Source organism: Dasypus novemcinctus, chromosome 12 (assembly GCF_030445035.2).
Source record: "Dasypus novemcinctus isolate mDasNov1 chromosome 12, mDasNov1.1.hap2, whole genome shotgun sequence".
Classification (NCBI taxonomy): Eukaryota; Metazoa; Chordata; class Mammalia; order Cingulata; family Dasypodidae; genus Dasypus; species Dasypus novemcinctus.
The window spans coordinates 35,829,997-35,855,279 of NC_080684.1; the positions used below are offsets into that span (position 1 = coordinate 35,829,997).

At 38.8% G+C, this 25,283-nt stretch overlaps 1 protein-coding gene across 3 annotated transcripts in view; it reads right to left on the minus strand.

Annotated features, from left to right (window-relative positions):
• Positions 1–25,283, minus strand: part of DIP2B (disco interacting protein 2 homolog B) — a 237,318-nt gene that overhangs the window by 89,267 nt on the left and 122,768 nt on the right. For all 3 annotated transcript variants that reach the window (XM_004453665.5, XM_004453664.4, XM_023587444.2), the window contains exons 3-4: positions 20,649–20,777; positions 9,150–9,275 (exon numbers count right to left, since the gene is read on the minus strand). In XM_004453665.5, coding sequence (XP_004453722.1) covers positions 9,150–9,275; positions 20,649–20,777 — 255 coding nt within the window. The remainder of the gene's footprint in view (positions 1–9,149; positions 9,276–20,648; positions 20,778–25,283) is intronic.

Below are 25,283 nucleotides of genomic sequence, written 5' to 3' on the forward strand. Positions count from 1 at the left end.
CATTGAATTTGCAAGCTGTCTTTAGTGCATCATTTATTTAGAGCAAATCTCAAGTCAGAATAACCCAATTTTCAAAAGAAAGTAAAATCAGTATTTTCATTACTAGATTATAGAAAAAAAGGCTTCATCATGCTTCAATTATATAATTAGTGCATTTTTCCAATTCAATTACCTAAGCTCTTGCCAATTCTCAGTGTTTAACGACTTCACCCATGGAGCTGCTCAGTGTAGTGGAAAGAACAAGGCTTTGACACTGGCCTTCCATTCGATCCCTCGTTACTAGCTGTGCATCTTGGGGATAAAATTACCTATCTGAGAAGTTTGTTTCATTGCTCATTCGTTCAACAAATACTATTAAGCACTACAGTAGCTGGTAAGAATAAAATGGTGAGCAAGAAAACACAGTCTCTACCTTAAAAGGACTTACAGTCTTACAGGAGCTCAGGGCAGGTGCCCAAGAAAATGAGATCAAAACCAACACCTGGAGGATTAGCTATAGGGGGTATAGGAGCATGGAGGCAGCGGGGAGGAGAAGAATCAGAGAGAGGGAACAGCATGTGAGACGGGCTGGAGGTGACAAAAAAACAAGGCCCATTTGAAAATCTGAAAGAAACGGACTAGCTGAAGCGGAGGATGCCCAAATGGTAGTGATGAAAGATGAGACTGGACAAGTACACAGAGCTGGGTTGTTGAGACAGGATAAGGAAATTCATCTTTATTCTAAGCACAATGGGAGACCATGAAATGAGATAATTATGATAGAAATTGACCAAAAGTTAGTAGAAGAAAAATACTATACACCAATCATGCTATCCAAGAAACAGAGACACTGCTATGAATAATCCACCTATGCTATCTCACATACCCAAAACTTGAGCTGGGTGAGGCTTATGCTGATCGTATATTAAAACCACACAAATTAACCACTGCTCTGGGACTATACTCTAAGAAATTGCTATGGATTTTGGAAACTTGGGTAAGGTAATAAAGTTATTTTCCCACCGGCTCTGCTCTGGTTGAACGTGAACTCACAACTGTTATCCATTATAACTGAAGTCCCTTGTATATGATGACTTTAATATGTCTAACAAGAGAAAATTTTTGGCAGCATGATTTGTCCTTCGGTTTATAATATAGTGTGATTTTAACACAGAATCATTGAATACTGATCACCAGAAGCCTAAAGTCCATGTATAGACACTTTGCTTGTTGATTTTAAGAGAAGAAAAACCCTGAATTTACTAACTTTTCTTAACTGCTATAGAACTTTTAGGTTTTAGCCATGTGTGGAAATGACTCTCCTCTTCTTGGTGGAAAATATTTATCTAAGAATGTGTATTTTTAAAATTAAAATGACTACCATATGATCTAAACATTCCATTGCCATGTCTCTTCAAGAAGGTGAAAGCATATGTCCATAAAAGACTTATACATGAATGTTCATAGGAGCTTTAGTTATAATAGCCAACTATTGGGAAGCGGACTCGGCCCAGTGGCTAGGGCGTCCGTCTACCACATGGGAGGTCCGTGGTTCAAACCCCGGGCCTCCTTGACCCATGTGGAGCTGGCCCACGGACAGTGCTGACGCGCGCAAGGAGTGCCCTGCCATGCAGGGGTGTCCCCCGCGTAGGGGAGCCCCACGCGCAAGGAGTGCGCCCCGTAAGGAGAGCCGCCCAGCACGAAAGAAAGTGCAGCCTGCCTAAGAATGGCACTGCACACACAGAGAGCTGACACAACAAGATGACGCAACAAAAAGAGACACAATTCCTGTGCCGCTGGAAGCGGACAAAGAAGACGACGCAGCAAACAGACACAGAGAACAGACAACTGAGGCGGGGAGGGGGAAGGGGAGAGAAATAAACAAACAAACAAATAAATAAATCTTTTTTAAAAAATAGTCAACTATTATAACAGGGAACAACACAAATGTCCATTAACAAACCAACGGAGAAACAAATAGGAGTATATCCATATGATGGACTACTACTCAGTAATAAAAAGGAACAAACTAGTGAAATACACAACATGGATGAATCTCAAAATAATTATATTGAGGGAAAGCAGAAGGACCCCAACCCACAATACAACTGTATGATTCTACTTTTACAATATTTTAGAAAATACAAACTAATGTATAGTAACAAACAGAAAACAGATCAGTGACTGCCTGGGGTTAGGGATGAGGAGAGGTGGGAAGGAGGAATTAAAAGGAAACATGTTGAGGCAATGGATGTGATCATTATTTTGATTGTGGTGATAGTGGCACAGGTGTATAATATGTTAAACGTAGCAAAGTATACACTTTAAATTTGTTTAATGTATGTCAGTTATACCTCAATAAAGCTGCTAAAAAAAACTAATATAAAAAGATTTGTGGAGGTGAAAATGCCTTGGTGAGAGGAAGGTAACGTCTGAGAGTTGGTCTACACAATCTGAGGGGTACTGTGCAAGTGGACAATTTCCTGGAAAGATAAGGCCTGCCCTTGGGGCCACACAATTGATATAGAAATTAAGCCCAGGCATTAGATTAGAACAGCAGGTAAAGAAGTCAAGATATAATGAAAGAAAGATCTCCTCCTCACAACCACTGTAAAACATGCCACCTAAACCAGGCCAAGAAATGAGAGGTGCCTGCAAGTTGGAGCTTAAAAGAACATAGAAAGGAAACAACCACTAGGACTGTTAGTGTAATATATTCTGGAACCCATGGAAAGAAATTGTTTTGTGGGTGGGAGTAGTGGGATGGAGTGGGGTCAGGAGGAAAGTGTCGTTTTCTCTTGCAATGGTGGGGCAGGGAAGTTTAAGTCTTCTAGAAATGCCTTCAAGAGGGGCAGAGGAAATTTGTAGGCAAGGGAAGTGCTTGAAACTTAAGAGGTAAAAGTCTTTAGAGACCAAAGAGGAGGCAGGTGAGAGGTAAAAGCATATATTAAAAGAGGGGATTGAAAGATGAACTCCTGAAGCAGGACCAATCTGAACCTACCTTGGGCTATACACTCTGAGCAGCTTAATCTGGCATTTGACTCAACCAGGATGGGCACTGACCCATCAGACAATTTTCAACTGCTTGCACAGGGAGCTGGCCTGGTACTGAAAAACCATCTGAGAACCTACGTGGCAGGAGGTCCACGACCATATCTGAACATTAATATTCAAACCAGGATACTTTTGAGAGAAGGGGCACACCCTATTAATAATTAGGCCAGGTTCATTCTATGTATAAGGAGTGCCCCAACACTTTTTTTCTACGTATTTTCCCACAGTCGGACTTACTATACAAAGGAATATTGTAAATAACATTGGAGTGAGCAGAGGATTTTTTTTTTCCACTTATTTTTTATTTGAAAAGTTAGGTCAAAATTGCAGCATTGTTGGAGTTCCAAAGTAAATAAGAAAATATTTACATCGTAGATGGTAGAATAAAAGGCAATACAGCCAAGGGGTTTATTTAGTTCTGCCACTGATAGCTGTTGGGCAAGTCAGTTCTTAGGGGTTTTAATTGTTTAGTTGGGGTTTTCCCCCCTATAAACTCTCATTCATGATAGATTGTTTCTACTAGTGGTTTCTGTTTTTTTTTTTTTATTGTAAGCTCAAGTTCAATGGATTTGTGGGACTCCTATGTCACTGAATTAAAGCTGTATCCTCCCAGAGATGGTTTGTGCCTAGGGTTATCACCAGCCTAGGGCAAATTTTTTATCATCAATTTTAATGAAACATATTTGTAAACCGTACAATCCATCTAAAGTGTATAATCAATGGCATTTGGTATAACCACAGAGTTGTGCATTCATCACTTCAATTAGTATTAGAGCATTTTCATTACTTCACACACACACAAAGAGAGACAGAAAAAAGAAGAAAGAAAACAATGACAAAAAAAGGAAAAAAATTTTTCTTCCCCGTTGCTAGCAGGTTAATTTTGCTTAGTTGATTCTGTCACTGAAGATGTAAGTCCCTTGAGGGACCTCAATTCCAGTTTCCAATCCAATATAGCCCCAAGGTCTTATCTTTTATATATACTTATGGTAATTAAAATTAAGGTTTCCTTCTGTACATTCTGCGCCAAGTCAGCACCATCTCACTACTCTGATTTCAGTGTTCATTCTCTCTCTTGCTCCTGTGACAGATATAGGCCATTACATATTTTATCATAACCTACAAAACTGTGCAGGACAGAGTATAAACTATAATGTAAGCTCTAGTCCACGGTTAGTAGCAATGTTTCAGTATGTGTTCATCAGTCCTAACAAATGTACCTCATGAATGAAGGATGTTGTTAATGTGGGAAAGTGTGGGAGGGACAGCAGTGAGGCAGATGGGAATTCCCTATATTTTTAATGTAACATTTATGTAATCTAAAACTTCTTTAAAAATGAAATAAAAAATAAAATAAAAAAATAAAGGAATCTGACTATATTTTAGCTGGCATTTCTAAAGGGAAGTTTTCTTCCCCTTATGTTTGTAAGAGAATTTTCAGGTTATTTAATTGACTAGACAGCTAGAAAGAGAAGTCCAGGCAAGTTATTGAGCCTCTTCTAACCTATTCTCTCATCTATAAAATGAAGTACAGGGTTGTTGAGAGAACTAAAAATGAAAAATACATGTTAATAAACACTTAGCCCTTGGGCTCATACATAGAGAGTACTGGATAAATGCTAACTATGAAGTTACTTTTACTGATGAAAGTTTAAATTTTACAGTCAGCTATTGAAAAAAATTAATTCAACCTGATAGAGTAGGTTTTTATTTAGTTTTGGCTTAAAAATATTGAATATTTGCTAGTCTCCATGTAACTGTGGTCTATTACTTATAATTCATACCTATTACGGAAGTGTATTAAAATGATCCAAATCTATTAATTAGTTAGAGCAGGTTTATAGAAGCACAATTTGCCACTGTTTATTTTGAATGAAATTAAAACAGAGTATTTGGGAAAAACTCCCCAAATTGGTAATTTTGGTACCCCAAATTGGTAAACTCCCCAAATTGGTAACAGGATTCACTTTTAAGTCCAAATTACTGACTGAAATGTTTTGAGCTATAAATTCTTAGAAGGCAATCACTAATCAACTTGCATATAAGAAATTTCTCTTAATATAAAAAGAAGGATTTCCTAAATATAATACTTTAGTATAATAAAAATCCCAATCAGACATGAGTTCTGACATTTAACTGTTGTCTGACATGGGCAAATCACTTAATGACTAGGAAACCGATTTGCTTCCTCACCTCTAAAGAAATCTGTCCTGCTTACTTTACCCAGGGCTTATGAGGAACAAATGAATCAATGTCTGTGAAAGTCCTTTGCATACTGTAATACACTGTAATTCCATAAAGTATTATTACAGTATATAAAGAGAATAACAGTATCCCAGTCTATTCATGGGCATCATTTTCATAAATAGAAATAAAGAGAAGTAAACTTCTTTTTTTTTTTTTTTTTTTTTTTTTTAAAGATTTATTTATTTATTTAATTTCCCCCCCTCCCCTGGTTATCTGTTCTTGGTGTCTATTTGCTGCGTCTTGTTTCTTTGTCCGCTTCTGTTGTCGTCAGCGGCACGGGAAGTGTGGGCGGCGCCATTCCTGGGCAGGCTGCTCTTTCTTTTCACGCTGGGCGGCTTTCCTCACGGGCGCACTCCTTGCGCGTGGGGCTCCCCCACGCGGGGGACACCCTTGCGTGGCACAGCACTCCTTGCGCATATCAGCGCTGCGCATGGGCCAGCTCCACACGGGTCAAGGAGGCCCGGGGTTTGAACCGCGGACCTCCCATGTGGTAGACGGACGCCCCAACCACTGGGCCAAAGTCCGTTTCCCGTAAACTTCTTCTTGTCTGGTGCTATGAACTAGTACAGCCATTCCTGAGGACCCTATGTGAGACGGATATCTGAATTTAAGCTTCTTTCTACCCATGCCAGTCTAAAACAGCCTCCTGTGCTTGAGGCTCATTATGTGGTCTATTTGGTCATTGGTGGTCCCTCAGAATGCCACACAGGGTAAGAAGTCCACGTGGGTGAAGAAAAAGCATAGAGGGAAAAAAATACAAAGCTGTGGTTTTTGTTATTGTGTTTATCTGTACAAATGAGTAATAGAGTTACACAAAGAATCCCTACAAAGAAAGAGCTGAGGTAATTGCCTCATGACATTAGTAAATGATTCCAGCATATAAAGGGAACTAGATGGCAGTAATTCAAGGAGTTTAAAAGACTCTAAATAAAGGCCACTGGTACTAAAAAACATCACATAGATTACCACAAACTTGGAGAATTTAAAACTTTCTAACTATGAGGCAGAAATTAGTGCACACGTCAATAAGTAAAGTTCTAGGGTCAACGAAAATTTATTATTCGAGGATGATTTATGAACAAATATACTATTTCTCATGCCAACTATTTATATTTTCCAGACTATATGATATAAATGAAGCCAAGATTTATGACATATTTCATTCCTTAAATCCTTTTTATTAAATCCCTTCAAAAGTAGCTCTCAATTTTCATCAATTCAGTACTTCAAACAAGTATGTACTGAGTGCTTCCCAAAGAAGCGGACTGACTCGTGTGGTTTAGCAGTTAACCCAGAAACCAGGTTCAAACAAGACAGCACATGCAGAGCGACCTGACCCAAAACATGCTTTGCAATACCTGGGATGACATCTTAAATGAGTGCATAAAGGAAGGCGAGACTAAAATACTTTGAAATTTTAGGTTAATTTTGCTCTAAAAGAGTGACACAAATTTTCCAGAGAGAAAGTCATAATTCGGTCATTTTTACAGCTGCCCAGAACTTGAGCCTTTAAAAACAGCTTGTAACAACTAATAATAATTGTCAATTTTTTCCCCTCCCCACCCCCATTCCCACCCCAATTCCTTGAATGCAATCCCAGCATTTTTCTAAACTTCAGTGTTTCTGGGGCTGCTACCAACTGATCAGACTATACATGGAAGATGAAACCTATTTACCATATTGTAACAGGTTCTAGAAGAAGCTGACACAGGATTAAACTGCATTAGCAACAAGAGACAGCCAAGTCTATAGCTAGTGGCTCTTAGAACCTTGGAGAAGGGAATTTGAATCCTAATTTGCAAATAGTAAATTTCACCCCCCTAAAATGAAAGGTGCTAATAGAATTCTTATAATACAGTTCTTCCCACAGTCTCTCACTAGAATACATTATTTGTCCTAGGCATATGTGCATTTGTTGAATGAAAGCATCGATATCTAGTTCCATGCGGGGGCTGTATAAGAAATCACTACGTGGGGTGCTCTCAATGCTTCTACAGATCGGGAGAGAATCCACCTTCCATTTAACAGCACAGATGTCCTGATCCGCACATGAGGGTTTCTCAAATGCTATTCAGAGATCCCCAGAATAGGAAATATATTCTGTTTCACTGAATATAGGTCTTACGAGAGAGGAACACATCTTTTAATTATTACATTATTAAAGCCTGTAAGGTGATCAAAAACATTATACCACATCCTCAAGGCTGTAGACAGAGATGAGCACTGGTGTTTAGAAATAGAGTCCTGTAGTGAATTCCAAAGGACTACGGTCTCATTCAGCAATGAACAACCAGGATTTGTTTCTAGAGTCGGTAAATTCCCCTCAGGCAGAGACTTTTGTAAAAGGGGGTAAAAAAGGTTCCCATTCCTTCTGAGCATTCTCAAGATCCTTTGCTGCTCTCTCACATTTAACCCGAGCCCATGAGAGCAGACTATTTACTCTGAAACTTCGTTTCTTTAATTCAGCTATGGAGAAGATTGTTTCTAAGAACTACCAATCACGGAGTTCCCTACCCTTTGCCATTTACTACAATTGAGTCCTTAGCCACACTGCAGCGGAATCTTTGCCAACAAGGAATAGCTACTAAGCTGAGAGCCCCCTTTGTCCGTGAGGACTCAAACGGCGCTGTAGTAATGCAGAAAGGAAGCCATCCAAGATTCTGAATGAGTGGGTCTGAAGTATGCACCATTTAAGATGCAAAATGTCTTATTGTGATGGTCTGCTAGAGGTAGCCATGTTACAATTTAAGAAACACTTGAAGCCACAGAGCTATTTCTCTTTCAAACATATTGACACCACAGATGTGAGGAGAAAAAGCACACACAGTTGATGAGCCCACAGCACACCCAAATGCTCTGACAAGTCAGCTAAAACCTAGGAGAAAGCTATGAATATGAACCTGGATCAGTGTGAACAGTTCAATAATTTGGGAGCTGTGAATAAAAACCCACCCACAACAATGTAACCTTCCTAGGAATCACTCCAAAACACGTGATAAATAGTTTAGACCAATACAGTATGAACAGTATAAGGAAAAAAATTTTTTTCAAAGATTACCAGTGACATGGCAGTAGGGAGGGAGACAATATATTGAGGCTCTGAAAGGGATTTTTTATGTTTGGTTTAAAAGACCTATATATATCAAGATGTTGTCTGAGGATTTAATCTCAAAAAAAAATTTTTTTTTTAAACTTTGGGAAAGATTCCGAGTAGATAAGACAACTTAAGGTTGTTCCATTTGGTCCTCAAATTCCAAGTCTGGTGAATGGGAAGAGATGAAGATAACTAGTTTCCACTGATCACATACCCCATTTTAAAAAGTGGCCTTACAAAAATATAAAAAATACATAAATGCATATAAAACATGTTAACATACACAGACACACACACACACTTATGTATGTTTTTCATTATCTATTGCAATTTTGCAAGACTTCTTTCCCAAATTGTTAGCAATAATATTTAATGACTCACAAAGTTTTGTCCCAAGTCCATCATTCTATGACTACTGCAGAGACAAATAATGTGATTTAGGACTATAAATGATTTAAAGAAATATAAGACTATGGGTCATAATTTGACCACAGCAGAATTTTTTTAGACCCTATACTTTGGCTTGTGTTTATGATGACATGAATTTGGGGACTACACCAAAGAAATGTTGGAATTCAGAAGGAAATTTTTTTTTTTTAAGTAGTTTCACTCTTAAGGTCTCCTTTTTGTGTGTTGTTAATGATATGACAGTCAAAACCTACTACTTTCAGAGTGCTTATATACCTCTGATGATATGGAGAGTTCCAACTCCTACCTCAGAAAAGAGGAACATCAAGGTAATAACTGTCAGAGAGAAAGGTTCTGATAAACCTACCAGGAGGTGTGCAGGCATCCGCAGGAGACTGGACAAATGTGGACCGTCTTTTGGTGGGCATGGGCAAAGCCATTTTCTGTTCTTTATGCTTTGCCAGTGCAGCTTGAACTGCTTCTGTGTGGATATCTGAAAATTAAACATTTGCAATTAGCTTCTGGCTCTGAAAGTGTATGCCACTGTGAGCTGAACTATCACTGCCTCAATTGTTGAAAAAGGTAAAGGAGGTGTTCATGTGATTTTCTGTTTATTATTTGTTTTAGGCCAATTAAAAATCTAAATCAAAACGAGAGACAAAAGAACTCAAGGAGAATTTTACAGAAGAAAATGAAGTCGAAAATGATTCCGTGACACTTGAACATACCAGACAAGGAGCGGAGGGAGGTCTGGGTGGGAATGGGGAGGGAGTCGATATTCTAACATGCGCCCAGGCAGGGAATTCCATGTTCAAAGGGAATGGGTGCTGTGAGGATACCTAGACGACAGTCACTACTTTTCAGGAAAAGAAGCTCAGGATTTGCTTAACTTCCTGAAAGAAAACTTGGGTGAGACCCCCCAGTTCTGTGCCACAGGAGCAGAAGGGTTGATTTTGATCTAGACAAATGTAAGGGCAGGTGTTACTTGTCAATTTGGCCACAAAACAATTTATATCTTCACTTCGATGTCTGACAGGAAACTCTTCTACCCCTAAACTGATTCCATATTTCTAAAAAATGGGATCACACTGTACACAGTATTTTGTACTCTGCTCTTTTGACATTAAAAAAAACAAACCCTAGTGAGGTAGACAAGGGCTGAGGTGGCTTCCTAGTTCATAAAAACAATTCCCACTCTTCTAGGAATGGGCCCAATACACACGCAACCCATCCCTAAGGCCTGTTGTGCTAGGTAAAGCCTCACAAAAGCTAGGCCAATCAGACCCTCTTTTGTGGGAATTTAAACTCTGAACCAAGAAATCGCAGGTAACCTGAATGACACCCTAGAGAGAAGGAAGGACCCTGAACTTCAAGTTTGAGGTCCCCAGAGCTCTTTCTCTCTTTCTAGGGCATTCTCAGCTGTTCTTTTGCTTCTGTGACTACACCAGCTAAGGCAGCCCAAGTTGGCCTTTATTTCTTATAACCCAAAAAGCCTTTATTAATAATACCTGAAATACTGTTCTTTATAAATATAGATCTACAACATAATTTTAAAGGGTTGCATAGTATTTCACTGTATTAATGTCTTAATTTATTTATTCAATCCCATACTATTAAATATTAGGTTTCCAGGTTTTTGCTTTTTCATAGCAACTATTCGAAGTAAGAAGAATTCAGTACTTCCACCTTAGAGTACAAAACTAATTATTTTCTTAGGATTAATTCCAATAATTGCTGAGGTCTATTTGTATGCACTTTTTTTCCCATAAAAACTTCAACGTTTATTCCCCGAGAACAAGGATTTTTCTTTTACATAACCAAAACACATTTTATCAAACTGCAGAAATTCAAGATTGATACAAACTATTATGTAACCCACAATCCATATCCAATTTAGCTAACTGCCCCAATAAGGTGCTTTATCGTTTTTTCATATTTTCTAGATCCAGGATACAATAACAGATCACACCTTATATTGAATTGTCATGTCTCTTTATCTTCCTAAACTTGTTAGTTTCTCAGCCTTTATCTTTCATTACCTCAATATTTTTGAAGAGTACAGATTAGTTATTTTTTAAAATGTCCCTTAATTTTGGTTTGTTTGATATTTCCTCATGATTAGAATCAGGTGACGCATTTTTGCAGGTATACTATAGAAATGACATGTCCTCAGAAAGTGTCAGGATGCATCTGTCCCATTACTGGTGACTTTGGTTACTTAGTTAAGATAGTGTCCACTAAATTAAGCTACTCTAAATTACGATTTTTCCATTTGTAATTCATAATTTATTGGGGTGATAATTTTTAAACAATATATGCCTCATCAAACTTTCACCCATTAGGCTTAGCATCAAGTGATAATTTTTAGCTGAATCAACTATTACTGTAATGGTAACAAAATGATGTTTTTATATGTCATCATTCCCTCTGTATTTATTAGTTGGTATTCTATTTTAAGTAAAAGTTTTCCTTAATTCTTCGTTTATTTCCTTATATTAGTATTTATCCATCAGTTCTTATTTTATTCCATAACTATTTTGTTACTATCATTATTTCTATTTTTATATATTTTCAATTTTATTGTAGTAAGATATATATTTAAAAACACACAATTTGCGTTTTAACCATTTTTAAGTATACAAAATGAGGCTTTAATTACATTTACAATATTACACTACCATCATCACCATCTACTACCAAAACTTTTTCATCACCCCAAACTGAAACTATACCCATTACACAATTATCGTTAACTTATTTTGATGCTCCTATTATCCAAGATTTGGTCAAAAGAAGTCTTTCAAGCTGGTTCTTATGTCTTTTTGACATATTCCCATCATTGTGAACAGCTCTTTATTTCCTGGTACAAGATGTTCAAGGGTCATATGGTACCTTCCCTGCTCCAGCCCTGGAGCCATACATTTCTCCAAGGATCCTTGGTTCGTATTAGTGGAACAGTATTTAGAAAGCAAGATCTTAGAAGTAGTGATGTTTGTTGCTAATGGGGTATCTTTCTTCTAATCCCTTTCAACGGATAAAGAAATATAAACATAAACAAATATTCACACTCACGCACCTGCTGCATCTTTTCTATTGATAGATTATAAGATCTAAGTTCTTACTGACATCTCCAATTCCAATTCAACACCATAGAATTCATTCCAGTCTTCCCTCTATCCATTTCTAAGTCCCATCTCTAAGAGTAAGAAACAATGTTTGCAATATCCTCAATTTATTTTACTCATTCATTAAATCATACCATATGCAGAAAATAAGTTTTTAAAAATTTATTGCCCCCCCCTTGCCACTTGCTTGCTGTCTGCTCTCTGTGCCCATTCACTCTGTGTTCTTCTGTGTCTGCTTGTCTTCCTTTGTTGCGTCATGTTGCTGTGTCAGCTCTCTGCAGGCGCCGGCTGTCACCTCTCCATGGGCATGAGCCAGCTTGCCTTCAACAAGGAGGCCCTGGGTTCGCTTCCTATAGGGTACACAGGAGCCCAACTGGTTGAGCCACATCCGCTTCCCTGCAGAAAATAATTTAAAGATTCTTCTCCTAAGGGGAGTGGATGTGGCTCAAGCAGTTAAGTGCCCACCTCCCACATGGGAGGTCCCTCCTAAAAAGAAGACAAGCAGACAATGAGCAGATAACAAGCAAAAATAATGAGTAAAAATGAGCAAACAGACAAGGGAGCCATCATAGGGGGGAAGAAAAACAAATCCCCTCCCATACCACTATGAGAAATATATTTTAGGGAGCAGATGTAGCTCAATCAGTGGAGGTCCAGGTTCAGTTCCTGGTGCTTCCAGAAAAAACAAGAACAAAAACAAAAAAAAACAACAACAAGCAAAACAAACAAAAAAAACCAACTCAGGGAAGCCAATGTGGGTCAGTGGTTGAGTGCCAGCTTCCTACATACAAGGTCCTGGCTTCAATCCCCAGCCCCTGGTAAAGACAAAAAAAGATAAATATCTAACTAGAATTCAGTATTTGTTTATAGTTCTTTTTATCTTAGACTAAGGGTATTATATAGTTAAAGTACTTTGTTCAAAAGTTACACGGGAGAAGCAGATGTAGTTCAGTGGTTAAACACTTGCCTCCCATGTAGGAGGTCCTGGGTTCAATCCCCAGTTCCTTTAATTAAAAAAAAAGTTACATGAGCTAGTACTCTCTACACAACCCCTGGAAAATACAGTTAAGTTCATTTGTTTCTATTTGTATTCCACAAGTACCTCCTAACTTTGCTGATTAAACTTTAACTTGGTTCCCAAAGTCAAAATTAGACAAAATAGGTAAACTTAAAGCAGTGGCACTGCCTACAATAGTCACTTCTACTCCAATTTTACCCCCTTTCTCATTAGTTATCAGTTTATCCTTCCTATATTCTTTTTGCAAAATAAGGAAATATGGATGTATGTTTATTTTTCCATTACAAATAATTGCTGCAATGACAACCATGGACAAATGCATTTTATATTGATGGTACATACCTTCAGGGTAAATTCTTATAAGTGAGACTCCTAGATCAAAAAGCAAATTCATTTTTTGTTTTGTTTATTTTTTCTTTAATACATGTATTTTTTATTAGGGAAGTTGTGAACTTAAAAAACAATCATGCATAATGTGCAGAATTCTGATTCAACACCCTTCCATCAACACTTACATTGTTGTGGAACATTTGTTACAGACCATGAAAGAACTTCATCGGACTATTACCACTAACTATGGTCTATAGTGCATATTTGGTGTATCTTTTCCATATCAGCCCCCATTATTAACACAGTACCTTCTTTGACATTGATGCAAGAACATTACAGTATTGTTATTAACTACAGCCCATAAGTTACATTAATTTTATTTTTCCCAAGCATTACCATATTCTTACCACCTTATAATAGTGATGTACATTTGTTCTAGTTCACAGAAAAACATTCTTGTATTTGTACTATTAACCACAATCCTCATCTACCTTCAGGTTCACTACGTTATTCCGTCCCTTGATTATTCTCTAGCTTTTTTTTTTTTCAAGCAGTTTTATTGAGATATACTCACACACCATATAATCTATCCACAGTGTATAATCAATGGCTTTTGTTTTAGCAAAGCACTTTTATTGATACATATTAATAAAGCGTCCAATTCATCCAAGTGTACAATCAATGGTATCTGATATAAACATATAGTTGTACAGTCAGTACTTTAATCATTATTATAGCATTTTCAATATTTCAGTATTAATAATAAAACAAACAAGAAAATTCTTCACCTCTCAATCTCTCTGTGCTTCTCCTGCTGTACAGTTGCTATTCTTGCATATTTGTTTATTTTTTAAAGCACTTTTATTGAAATATATAAAAATACCATATGATCTATCCAAAGTGTATAATCAATGGCTTTTAGTGTAATCACAATGTTGTGCATTCATCACCACACAAAAATTTTAGAACAATTTCATAACCCACTGATTTGGAATGCAACGTTCTGTATATGTCTGTTAGGTCTAGCTCATTTATCATATTGTTCAAGTTCTCTGTTTCCTTGATGATCTTCTGTCTGGTTGTTCTACCCAATGATCTAAGCAGTGTGTTGAATCTCCAATGATTATTGTAGAGATGTCCATTTCTCCCTTCAGTTTTGCCAGAGTTTGCCTCATGATTTTAGGGCACCCTGGGTAGGTACACAGATATTTATGACTGTTATTTCTTCCTGGTAGATTGTCCCTTTTACTAATGTATAGTGGTGTTCTGTATCTCTTGTAACTTTTTTGCATTTCAAGTCTGTTTTGTCCAATACTAGAAGAGTTACGCCTGTTCTTTTTTGGTTACTGTTTACATAGAGTATCTTTTTCCAACCTTTCACTTTCAATCAGTTTGTACCCCGGGTCTCTTGCAGGCAGCATATGGATGGCTCATATTTTTGCATCTGTTCTGTCAGCCTGTATCTTTTGATAAGGGAATTTAATGCATTCACTTTCAATGATATTACTGTAAATGCATTATTTACTTCCAACATTTTAACCTTTGGTTTTCATATGTCTGTTGGAACATTACTTTAGATAAAGATGGCCAGAACAAGTGGTGCTCTGTCGTGGTCCCTAGGGGAGCAGCGACAGTCTCCCAGGTACAGTGGTGGGGACCGGGAGGGAGTGAGGGTTCAACAGTGAGCCCCAGATGCTAATGACTATGCTTGTGAGCTGATAAACCCAAAATAAGAACAAGGCCTAGAGCAACTTTGTGCCTGGGAATTTCCTTCTGTCAGCCTTCATGTTACTCAAATGTGGCCAGTCTCGAAGCCAAACTCAGCATGTAAATGCAATGCCTTCCCCCCAGCGCGGGACATGACACCCGGGGATGAGCCTCCCTGGCAACGAGGGACCACTATCAACTACCAACTGATGATGCAACTGGAAAATGACCTTATACGGAAGGTTCAATGCGGATCAGCAGAATATCCATGTCTACATAAAATACCATGACTTTAAAATGCTGTTTGACCTAAAGTAAGGGGGAAATGGAAAGGAGAAATGAGTTTATATGGCTACGAGTTTCTAAAAAAGAGTCTGGAGGCTGGCAGAAGGTTTGTCCTCATGCACAACTGAGCAGAGTCAGAGAGACAGATAAAGCAGATACAACCCCCAGATATTGGTTCCTTTGAGGGCTAAAGAGACCCATGGGAGTTATGGTCATGGCCGATGGGGTTAACTACCAGGGCAGATGGCCCCTCTTTGGAAATGGTGTTTATGTGTGATGAATCTGGACTCAGATGGGATCTCCCTTCATAAGACTTTCATGCTAATGTGCTGGAGGTGCAGTTAATGTTGGGGTTTAAGATATATTTAGGGGATTTGAATCTCTGGACTGACAATGTGATAGCCAGGTCCTGAGCCTCAACAGACTCCAGCACCTACAATCTGATCTATTGGACTTACCACACTCAGCTAAGATGGAGTTGAAGAAGGACAACCACCACACCATGGAGCCTAGAGTGATTACAACTGAAAATGGGAGGATTGCATCCAGCATCCAGGTGGAATCTGACCCTCCTCTTGACACAGAGGTGCAATGGACACAACCAATCCAATGTCCACATAGAAGAGGTGGCATTGGATTGGGAAAAGTGGACATAATGGACAAAGGGTATGGGGAAAGGCAGGAAGAGATGAGAGGTGGAGGCGTCTTCGGGACATGGAGCTGCCCTGGATGGTGCTTCAGAGGTAATCACCGGACATTGTAAATCCTCACAGGGCCCACTTGATGGAATAGAGGAGAGTATGGGCCATGATGTGAACCAATGTATATGAGGTGCAGAGGTGCCCAAAGATGTACTTACCAAATCCAATGGATGTGTCATGATGATGGGAACGAGTGTTGTTGGGGGGGGGGAGAGGGGGGGTGGAGGGGGGGGTTGAATGGGACCTCACATATATATTTTTAATGTAATATTATTACAAAGTCAATAAAAAATAAAAAAATTAAAAAAAAAAAAAAAAAAGATGGCCAGAACAAATGGCAGATGCAAAGGTGGGTTAAAAATACAGTTCAAGGGAATTACCTTGCAATCTAACAAGCAACTATGCCACTTTTACCAATTTCTAAGGTATCTATCGCTTTAACATTTTAACTGTGACAGAGGCAGCAACAATTAAGTTCTGGGACATTAGGCTATTGCAACATTAATTTTGGCATTATCCTGTGTTTTGGGGGAGGAGATCAAGTGGAATTTTAATTCTGCATTTCACATTCCCCTGCCCTTAGCGATTACGTTTCTTTTCCCTGAAACATGTACATAGTAAACTACTTTTCATCCTTTAAAATGGTTTTGATATCACCCCCTCCATGAAGCCTCTCCTTGAAGATGCTTCTTCCAAGCAGAGTGTCACTGCTTATTCCAAAGCACAGGTCCTCATTTTTTCTTCAATGCTGTCTCTGAACTTAAAGATAACTAACATTCCTTGAAAACAGTATTCTTGTGTTTTCATCTGTGTATTAATAGCATCTGCATGGTGTTTGACTCATAGGAGGTCTACAATAAATGCCTGCTGAACTGAATTCAATTTACCTTGCTTGGCACAAGGAGTGTATTAATACAGAAACAAAACGATCCTGGCGCGTCACTGCTAGCCACCTTAACAAATGCCACCAGATCAGAGAGCAGATTTGGACTGAGACAGGAAGTTCACAGTTAGGGTGATAGAGTAACTAGTGCATTTAGCTCACAGTATTAAGGCAAAATAATCCATATTAAGAGTAAAAATCATTAAGAACAATAATCGATTAAAATGTTAAGACAATTCCCTTATCAAGGGCTATCACTTTAAAAAATGAAATTATTTTTGTTTAAAATTAATATATATATATATATATATATATATAGCAAAAGGATAGAAACATATATAATCTAAAGCAAAAATTTTCCCTCAATCTGCCATCTCCCAGAAATAATCCTACCAGGTATATATTTCTCCAGGTTTCTGTGTCTATTCCAAACTAACATATGTAATTATTAGTGTCACTAACATTCACAAAACTAAGATCATATTCTACATACTGCTTGCCTTTTTAACTTAAAAAATTTATTTTGTATATTTGTACAAATGGATCTAGCTCATTTTTTTTTTTTTTTAAAGATTTATTTTTATTTATTTAATTCCCCTCCCCTCCCCTGGTTGTCTGTTTTCTGTGTCTTTTTGCTGCGTCTTGTTTTCTTTTGTCCGCTTCTGTTGTCGTCAGCGGCACGGGAAGTGTGGGCGGCGCCATTCCTCCGCAGGCTGCTCCCTCCTTCGCGCTGGGAGGCTCTCCTTATGGGTGCACTCCTTGCGCGTGGGGCTCCCCTACGCGGGGGACACCCCTGTGTGGCACGGCACTCCTTGCGCGCATCAGCACTGCGCATGGGCCAGCTCCACACGGGTCAAGGAGGCCCGGGGCTTGAACCACGGACCTCCCATGTGGTAGACGGACGCCCTAACCACTGGGCCAAAGTCCGTTTCCCTAGCTCATTTTTTAAAAGTCACTTTCACAGAATTCTATTGTATGGACATACTGTAATTTAACCATTGTATTATTATAAACAATGCTACAACAAACATCCTTGTATATACATCTTTGTGCACCTATGGAGGTGTTTGTAGAAAATAAATTCCAAGAAATGGAATTGCTAAGTTAAAAAGTATGCATATTTGAAGTTTAAAAATATTGCCAAACTATTGAGCTGTAACTTTTAAGACCACTGTATCAATTTACTTTTGGCTCTGAATGAAATAGTTTTTAATGCACTTTTATTACACTATTTTAGTGTCCCTGAGATTTATTTGGTCAAATTGACTGCTAGATTTTATGAATCTATGGTTCCATCTTATATAAAACATATCCTGGTATGTTTGAATGTGAAAAGTCCTTGTATTAGGTGAAATATGGTTATTAGTTGCCTTGGAAAATAAATGATTAACCATTTATCATGGAGATAGCACTTTCAGAATAAAAGGACAACTCAGCTAGCCAAGCAAATGCTTGTACTTATTAATTAAAAATAGTAGCACATTTCTAAAAATATATATTTTTAAAGATTTATTTTTTTAATTTATTCTCTCCCCTTCCCTGCCCCCACTTCCCCCTCCACTTGTCTGTTCTCTGTGTCCATTCGCTGTGTATTCTTCTGCGACCGCTTCTATCCTTATCAGCGGCACCAGGAATCTGTATTTCTTTTCTTGTTGTGTCATCTTGTTGTGTCAGTTCTCTGTGTGTGCAGCACCATTCCTGGGCAGGCTGCACGTTCTTTCACGCAGGGCGGCTCTCCTTACGGGGCGCACTCCTTGCACGTGGGGCTCCCCTACGCGGGGGACACCCCTGCGTGGCAGGGCACTCCTTGCATGCATCAGCACTGCGCATGGGCCAGCTCCACACAGGTCAAGGAGGCCCGGGGTTTGAACCTTGGACCTCCCATGTGGTAGACGGACGCCCTATTCATTGGGCCAAGTCCGCTTCCCCCAAAAATATTTTTGTATGATATGAAACATGTGATAGCAAACTTGCCAAAGAAAGGGAATTATTCACATTAACAAAGCTTTACAATGGTCCATAATATTTGGATAATTGATAATTACAAAGCTACAAGTATTCACAGCAACAGACCACAGAACAAGTCAAACCACCCAACTACTTTCTAACGGGATATTTGCGCCCATACACCCACGCTAAAAGGAGATGTTCCAGGTTACTCTATTAGCAAGGCCTTTTATTTGGAAAGAACAGGCAGCTCTCTTAAATGAATGTGACTCATTCAACAGCATACAATTCTTCTTGATCTTTGATAAAGAAATCAATTCTGAAGTCCAGTCCCTAGATACTGCTGCCTTTGGATATCTCTGCCAGAAGCAGGCGGAAGCAGAGTATCACTTTCTAGCACCAATGTTGGAGCTCACTAAAGTGATACAAATACTCCCTTAAAGTTCTTTTTTTGTTTCATTTTTGTTACTTTGTCTGAGGTGACTAACTTCTCAAGAGATTTAACACCAAAGGAGTTGTCAGATTTAACATCAGACCAGTTTCCATCTCAAGTATCAATTTTGTTTCTGGTATACTTGTGACCATAATATATGTACAAAGAAAAGTGCACTGTGTGCCTTGATGTGAGGAAAAAGAGGTACTAAATAAATAACATATTTGAAATTTCAGACCCCTTTTGGGTAATCCCAAAGAAAAGTCAGGTCAGATGATCTAAGCTATGAATAAATATAAGCTCTACACTGTGTCTGAAACATGAAACATTAAGTCTATTCAGATTTGATGATGATAGGTTGAAACAGAGGTACATAAGACTCCACCATTTAGGATCTTCCAGTTATACTCAATGCAATCAACATTAAGTTCTTCCTGTGTACCCACTACTTTATCCCTAATGCTTTCAATTTTTACTAAACATTTTTACTTCATTCTTCAGCATATATAACCCTTCTAATGACTGGAGTTTACTAACTGGAAATTCATGGTGAGCTTTTGTCATTAAAAGCCTAGTTGTTCAACAGCTCTGGCAAACACAAAGGGACCTGTCTCTTCTAATGGAGTCCACTGAGCTCTGCCCAGTACCTTCCTACTGCCCCTAACCTTCTAGACTCTTGTTTATTGATTCACATTGCCTTTTTACTTGTCTGGCTCCCCTGCTTAGACTGTTAAGCTCCTTGAAAGAAGAAACTCTTTAAAAAAAAATTTTATTTATTTCTCTCCCCTTCCCCTCCACCCCACCCCAGTTGTCTGTTCTCTGTGTCTATTTGCTGCATCTTCTTTGTCCGCTTCTGTTGTTGACAGCGGTATGGGAATCTGTGTTTCTTTTTGTTGCATCATCTTGTTGTGTCAGTTCTCCGTGTATGTGGCACCATTCCTGTGCAGGCTGCACTTTCTTTTGTGCTGGGCGGCTCTCCTTGCGCGTGGGGCTCCCCTACATGGGGGACACCCCTGCGTGGCAAGGCACTCCTTGCACTCATCAGCACTGCGCATGGGCCTGTTCCACACGGGTCAAGTAGGCCCGGGGTTTGAACCGCGGACCTCCCGTATGGTAGACGTACGCCCTAACCACTGGGCCAAGTCCACCACCAGAAGAAACTGTCTTATTTGCTCCTGTATTCTCAGCAAATATTGAGTATCTACTATGCCTGGCACATAGTAGGTACTTATTAAATTACTGCTGAATAAATTCACATAGACTCTTTGGTGCTTCAAGGCAATAAAACAAACAGTAGAAGCTCTCAAGATACACAATTCAAAACAAAAAACAAAAAAATTTTTAATTAAAAAATAAAAGATACACAATTCATACTATAGTCAGTTAAAAAAAAAAACAACAACTATTCAGCTGATAATTTTGCAAGTTCCTTCTCACCTGATCTATATCGTTCATCCCTGGCTCCCCCAGATCGAGTTCGATGGTACTTTGAAGGAGCAGAAGTTTGAGATGCAGATGGGGCAGGTGTCTGGTTTCTATGTTCTTTCTGTACTGCTGAATCTGTTTCTAAAAAGGATATATGGAAGACGGTTATCCATTAACAATGAGAGTTAACATTTCCTGAGCACTTTAGAGCATTCTCGTAACATTTTGTAGTAGGTACTCTTACCCATTTTATAGGAAAGGATTAAAGAGTTTAATATACATACATTAAAATGATGCAAAGGCATTATGCAAAGATAAAGGCCACTACAGAGAACCCAAGAAGAATGTGTGTAGGGGGAGGCATATGGCCCCCGAATCCTGCAGTGTACAAAGAATAGCTGGGGGAACTTTAGCCTCCCCATAAGCTACTGTCAATAGACATATCATTTAAGCAAAAACAGGATACTTGTTATACAAACATAGGTTCAAGACAAGTCCACCAGCCCCTCTTCCAACTATATTTCCATCCTAAGCTCTTTCTATGTGAAAAATCTGAAGTCACCACTGAACATGGCCTTTTCCAGTCCCTGGCCTCTTGCCATCACCTGTCCTCTCAACATTTCACTGCCTTAGAGAAACTTGGGAAGGAGGAAATAACTAAGTAAATTAAGTGGAAGAAAACCACTTTAAGTTCTGATATTTTACTGCCTTTTTTTTCAAATGGCATTAGCTCCTAAGTCATATTTAAGTTTCTTAAGCAGCACTTAGTTGTGCCCAGCAAAGCAGCTTACACAGGGCAAATTAAGTGCGTAAGAAGACGTTACTTATCCAGCAAGTGCACTGCTCCAGACCACAGTTGAGAATCAGCTTATAAAGGCAAGTAATAAAAAAGCAGACTCAAAGCACAGTGGTCTGGGGAGTACCAACAACAGACCCATGTGCCTCATCAAAGACTAAGGGCATCAAGGCGCTACAGGAACCAAGATTCATAAGGATGTCATATCATTAAAAAAATAAAGAGCAGACTGAAGAGGTCACGTGTAGGGACTCTGGGCGACAGTCCTAGTTGAGCCAAGCTTTTCACCTGTCCCTGCCAAGGCCCCAGATATATGAATGAAGCTACCCTGCACCTTCCAGAGCAGCCCATCTACTAGCTGAAAACCATTTATTATCCCAATGGCACCACGTGGAACAAAAGACTCTCCCTGCTGAGACTTGCCCAAATTCTGGACCACAAAATCATAAAATATAATTGAAAAGTTTTTTGTTAAAAAAAAAGGTTAGATTATTTTTTTAAGATTTATTTATCTCTCTCCCCCTCCCCCCCATTGTCTGTTCTCTGTGTCCATTTGCTCTGCGCTCTTCTCTGTCTGCTTATATTCTCATTAGGCAGCCCCAGGAACCAATCCTGGGAACTTCCGGAGTGGGAGAGAGGTGATCATTCTCTTGCGCCACCTCAGCTCCCTGGTCTGCTAAGTATCTTATTGTCTCTCCGCTGTGTCTCTTTTTGTTGCGTCATCGTGCTGTGTCAGCTCTCTGCGTTGGCACTCCTGCACAGGGCGGCACTCCGTGTCGGCCAGCGCACTGTGCGGGCCAGCTTGCCTTCACCAGGACGCCCTGAGTATCAAACCCCGGACCTCCTATATGGCAGACGGGAGCTCAATTGCTTGAGCCATATCCACTTCCAAGACTATTTTTATATACTATTCCGGTGGCTTGGAGTTATGTATCCCAGAAAAACATGTACTTAATCGTAATCCATTCTTGTGGGTGAACCCATTGTATATAGGACCTCTTGATGAAATTACTTTAGTTAAGGTGTGGCCCCAATGAATCGGGATGGGTCTCAACCTATTACTGGAGACCTTATAGAGAAGGCCTGAGAGAGAGAAGACACTGGAGCAGCCAGCTGCCAGAAGTCAACAGAACTCAGAAGAGACACACACGGGCATGTGACAGGTAAGCCAAGGAACCCCAAAGACTGCAGGTGAGCCAGAAGACACTGACCAAGGAGGAAGCAAGCCTTTATGGTCTTTGAAACCATGAGCCAATAAATCCCTGCTATTAAGCCAACCCGCTGCATGGTATTCAATGTCACAGCCCAGAAACTAAAACAACTGTGTTCATAAGAAAACTTACATTTTAGGATGCTCTGCACTGAACTGTTGCTATGGATGATCCAGAAATGCTTATTTTTGATGGCTCCAACTAGCTAAGGTTTTTATTATAAAATATATTGACTGAGCAGAAAGTGTTTTAGACCCTGAGATAGATTGTACCGGGGTTGTAAATTCAAGTTTTTAACCCAGCTAAATCCTCCTGACAGTTCACTTTACAGAAGAGCTATACTGAATTTTTAATATTTTCTACACCCTGTTTCATTTGCTAGTTTTCTTTGTCCATATCAGGGGTCAGCAAACTATAGCCCGTGGACCAAATATGGATTACTGTCAGTTTTTATAAATAGTTTTATGAGAACATATTCAGGCTTATCAGTTTACATATTGTCTAGGGCCGCTTTCATATTATAAAATCAGAGTTAAATAGTTGCTACATAGACTGTATGGTCCTAGAAGCCTGAAATAGTTACTATCTGGTCCTTTACAGAAAGTTTACAAACCTCTTTTAATAATAAAAGTGAACATTTAAAAGTGTTTGCTCTGTGGCAGGCCCTATGCATACAGAAATTTCCACACATTATTTTATTTATTCCTCACAACAACCGTATGAAGTCGACACCGTCATTACCCCTGTTTACAGGGGAAAGGACAGAAGCATGGATTAGTCTACTCCAAGTCGCAGGGCCAGGGATGACAGAGACAGGACTGAAACCCAGTCTGTCTAATCCCATTGATTCTCCACCAGAAAATGTTATGAAAATTATGAAAAGGAAAGCAATCAGGGAGATGGTGGCATAAGCTTGTCAACACAATTAGTGCATTGAACTGTCTATTTGAAAGTGGTTAAAATTTTACGTTGCTATGTTAACATAAAAAAATAATTTTAAGACAAAGAAAGGAGAAAGCAATCAGAATTATAAAGGTAGTTTAGAAGATCTAAAGGCTCAGGATTTACATTCAACAGTCAGATAATAGTTCAAAAAAATCGCCTGCTATCATGTGAAGATTCTGAAGAAAGCTCCTCCAAATAAAGCTTTTGGCTATCTATTAAAGAAATTATTTTTAAATAATCTATTAAGTTTAAGGAGAGAACAAAAATTAGAAAGGTGCTATTTTTATTTGTATGGTCAGATGAAAAATACAGGGAGGAAATTGGAGAAGCACACATGAATTACTGTGCTTGTTACTATGTATGAGAAAATAGTTTACTTAGAGTACCAAGTTTTGAAATGCTACCTTTGTATTTAATTTTTGGTCATATCATGATAATAAATATTTAGCTTAATTACCTACCATTGATTAAACCTTATGTTTCCAGATTACACAGCTAATAATCCTAAAGGTGAAAAAAATTAATACGGATTATCACTTTACAAAGGATGGACAAAAAAAGATTTATATATTTTTCACCATCCCTTTCTCACCTGTGATTTTACTTCGTGTTTTTGTTTGTTTGTTTGTTTGTTTGTTTGAGATACCAGGTCCAGGGTCGGAACCCGGGACCTCGTATGAGGGAAGCCAGCACTCAACCACTGAGCCACATTGACTCCCTTTTACTTTGTGTTTTTAAATACAATTAACCAGAATAGGAGAGAGAAAACAATGTGGGTAAAAAATAAAAATTCTTACAAAGAAATGAGAGGGAGATGACAGGGAACTAAGATTTGACACATTTTTTGGGGGGGAAGGAACTACAGAATTGGAGAGAATGAACATTTCCACTCAGGGTTATCTAGATCAAACTATAAGGAAATACAACACAAATAAAGCCATCTGATGGGAATCTGGAGTCAGGTGACACTTAGCTAAGAGATCTACTAAACTGGTACTTTAAAAAAAGTCTTACAGCATGCTACTCACCAAGCAACACTAATGTGGTTCTTGGGAATTGAGCCATCCAAGCAGACCAGGCTCTTTTGGTCTAAAACCATGACAAACATTTAGATACAGCTTGCCAAAAATGAAGCCAAAAAGTCGATCTGCAGTTTCAATAAGTGGCTGATGTTCATTCAGTGAGATTTCTTGGGTACCCACAGCACGATACCACAAAAACATGAATTTCTAACAGAACAACCTTGGTTCAAAGGTGTAATTTACCTGCTTCAAGTTCACAAGAGGCCATCTAAAAAAAAAGGGGGTGGGGGGGACAAACTCCTAAGAATTGAATCACTTTAAGTACAATAGGGGGGGAACTTAATAATAAAACCCCAGGGAGTGGATATGTCTCATGAATTTAGACACCCATCTCCCACATGGGAGGTCCCAGGTTCAGTTACCAGTGCCACCTAAAGAAGACAAGCAGACACAATGAGCAGACACAGTGAGTAGACAATGAGAGACAATGAGCAGAGACAAGGGGGCCATCTTGGGGGGGGGGGCGGGTAATAAAACTATATTTAATCTTTTTGAAATGTAAATAAACACTAATAAAATTTTATTTATACTGGAGTTATTTTTAAAGTAGAAGATTTATAAATATATTTTATATATGCATTAAAAAACTAGAAGGAAATCAAATAGAGTAAAA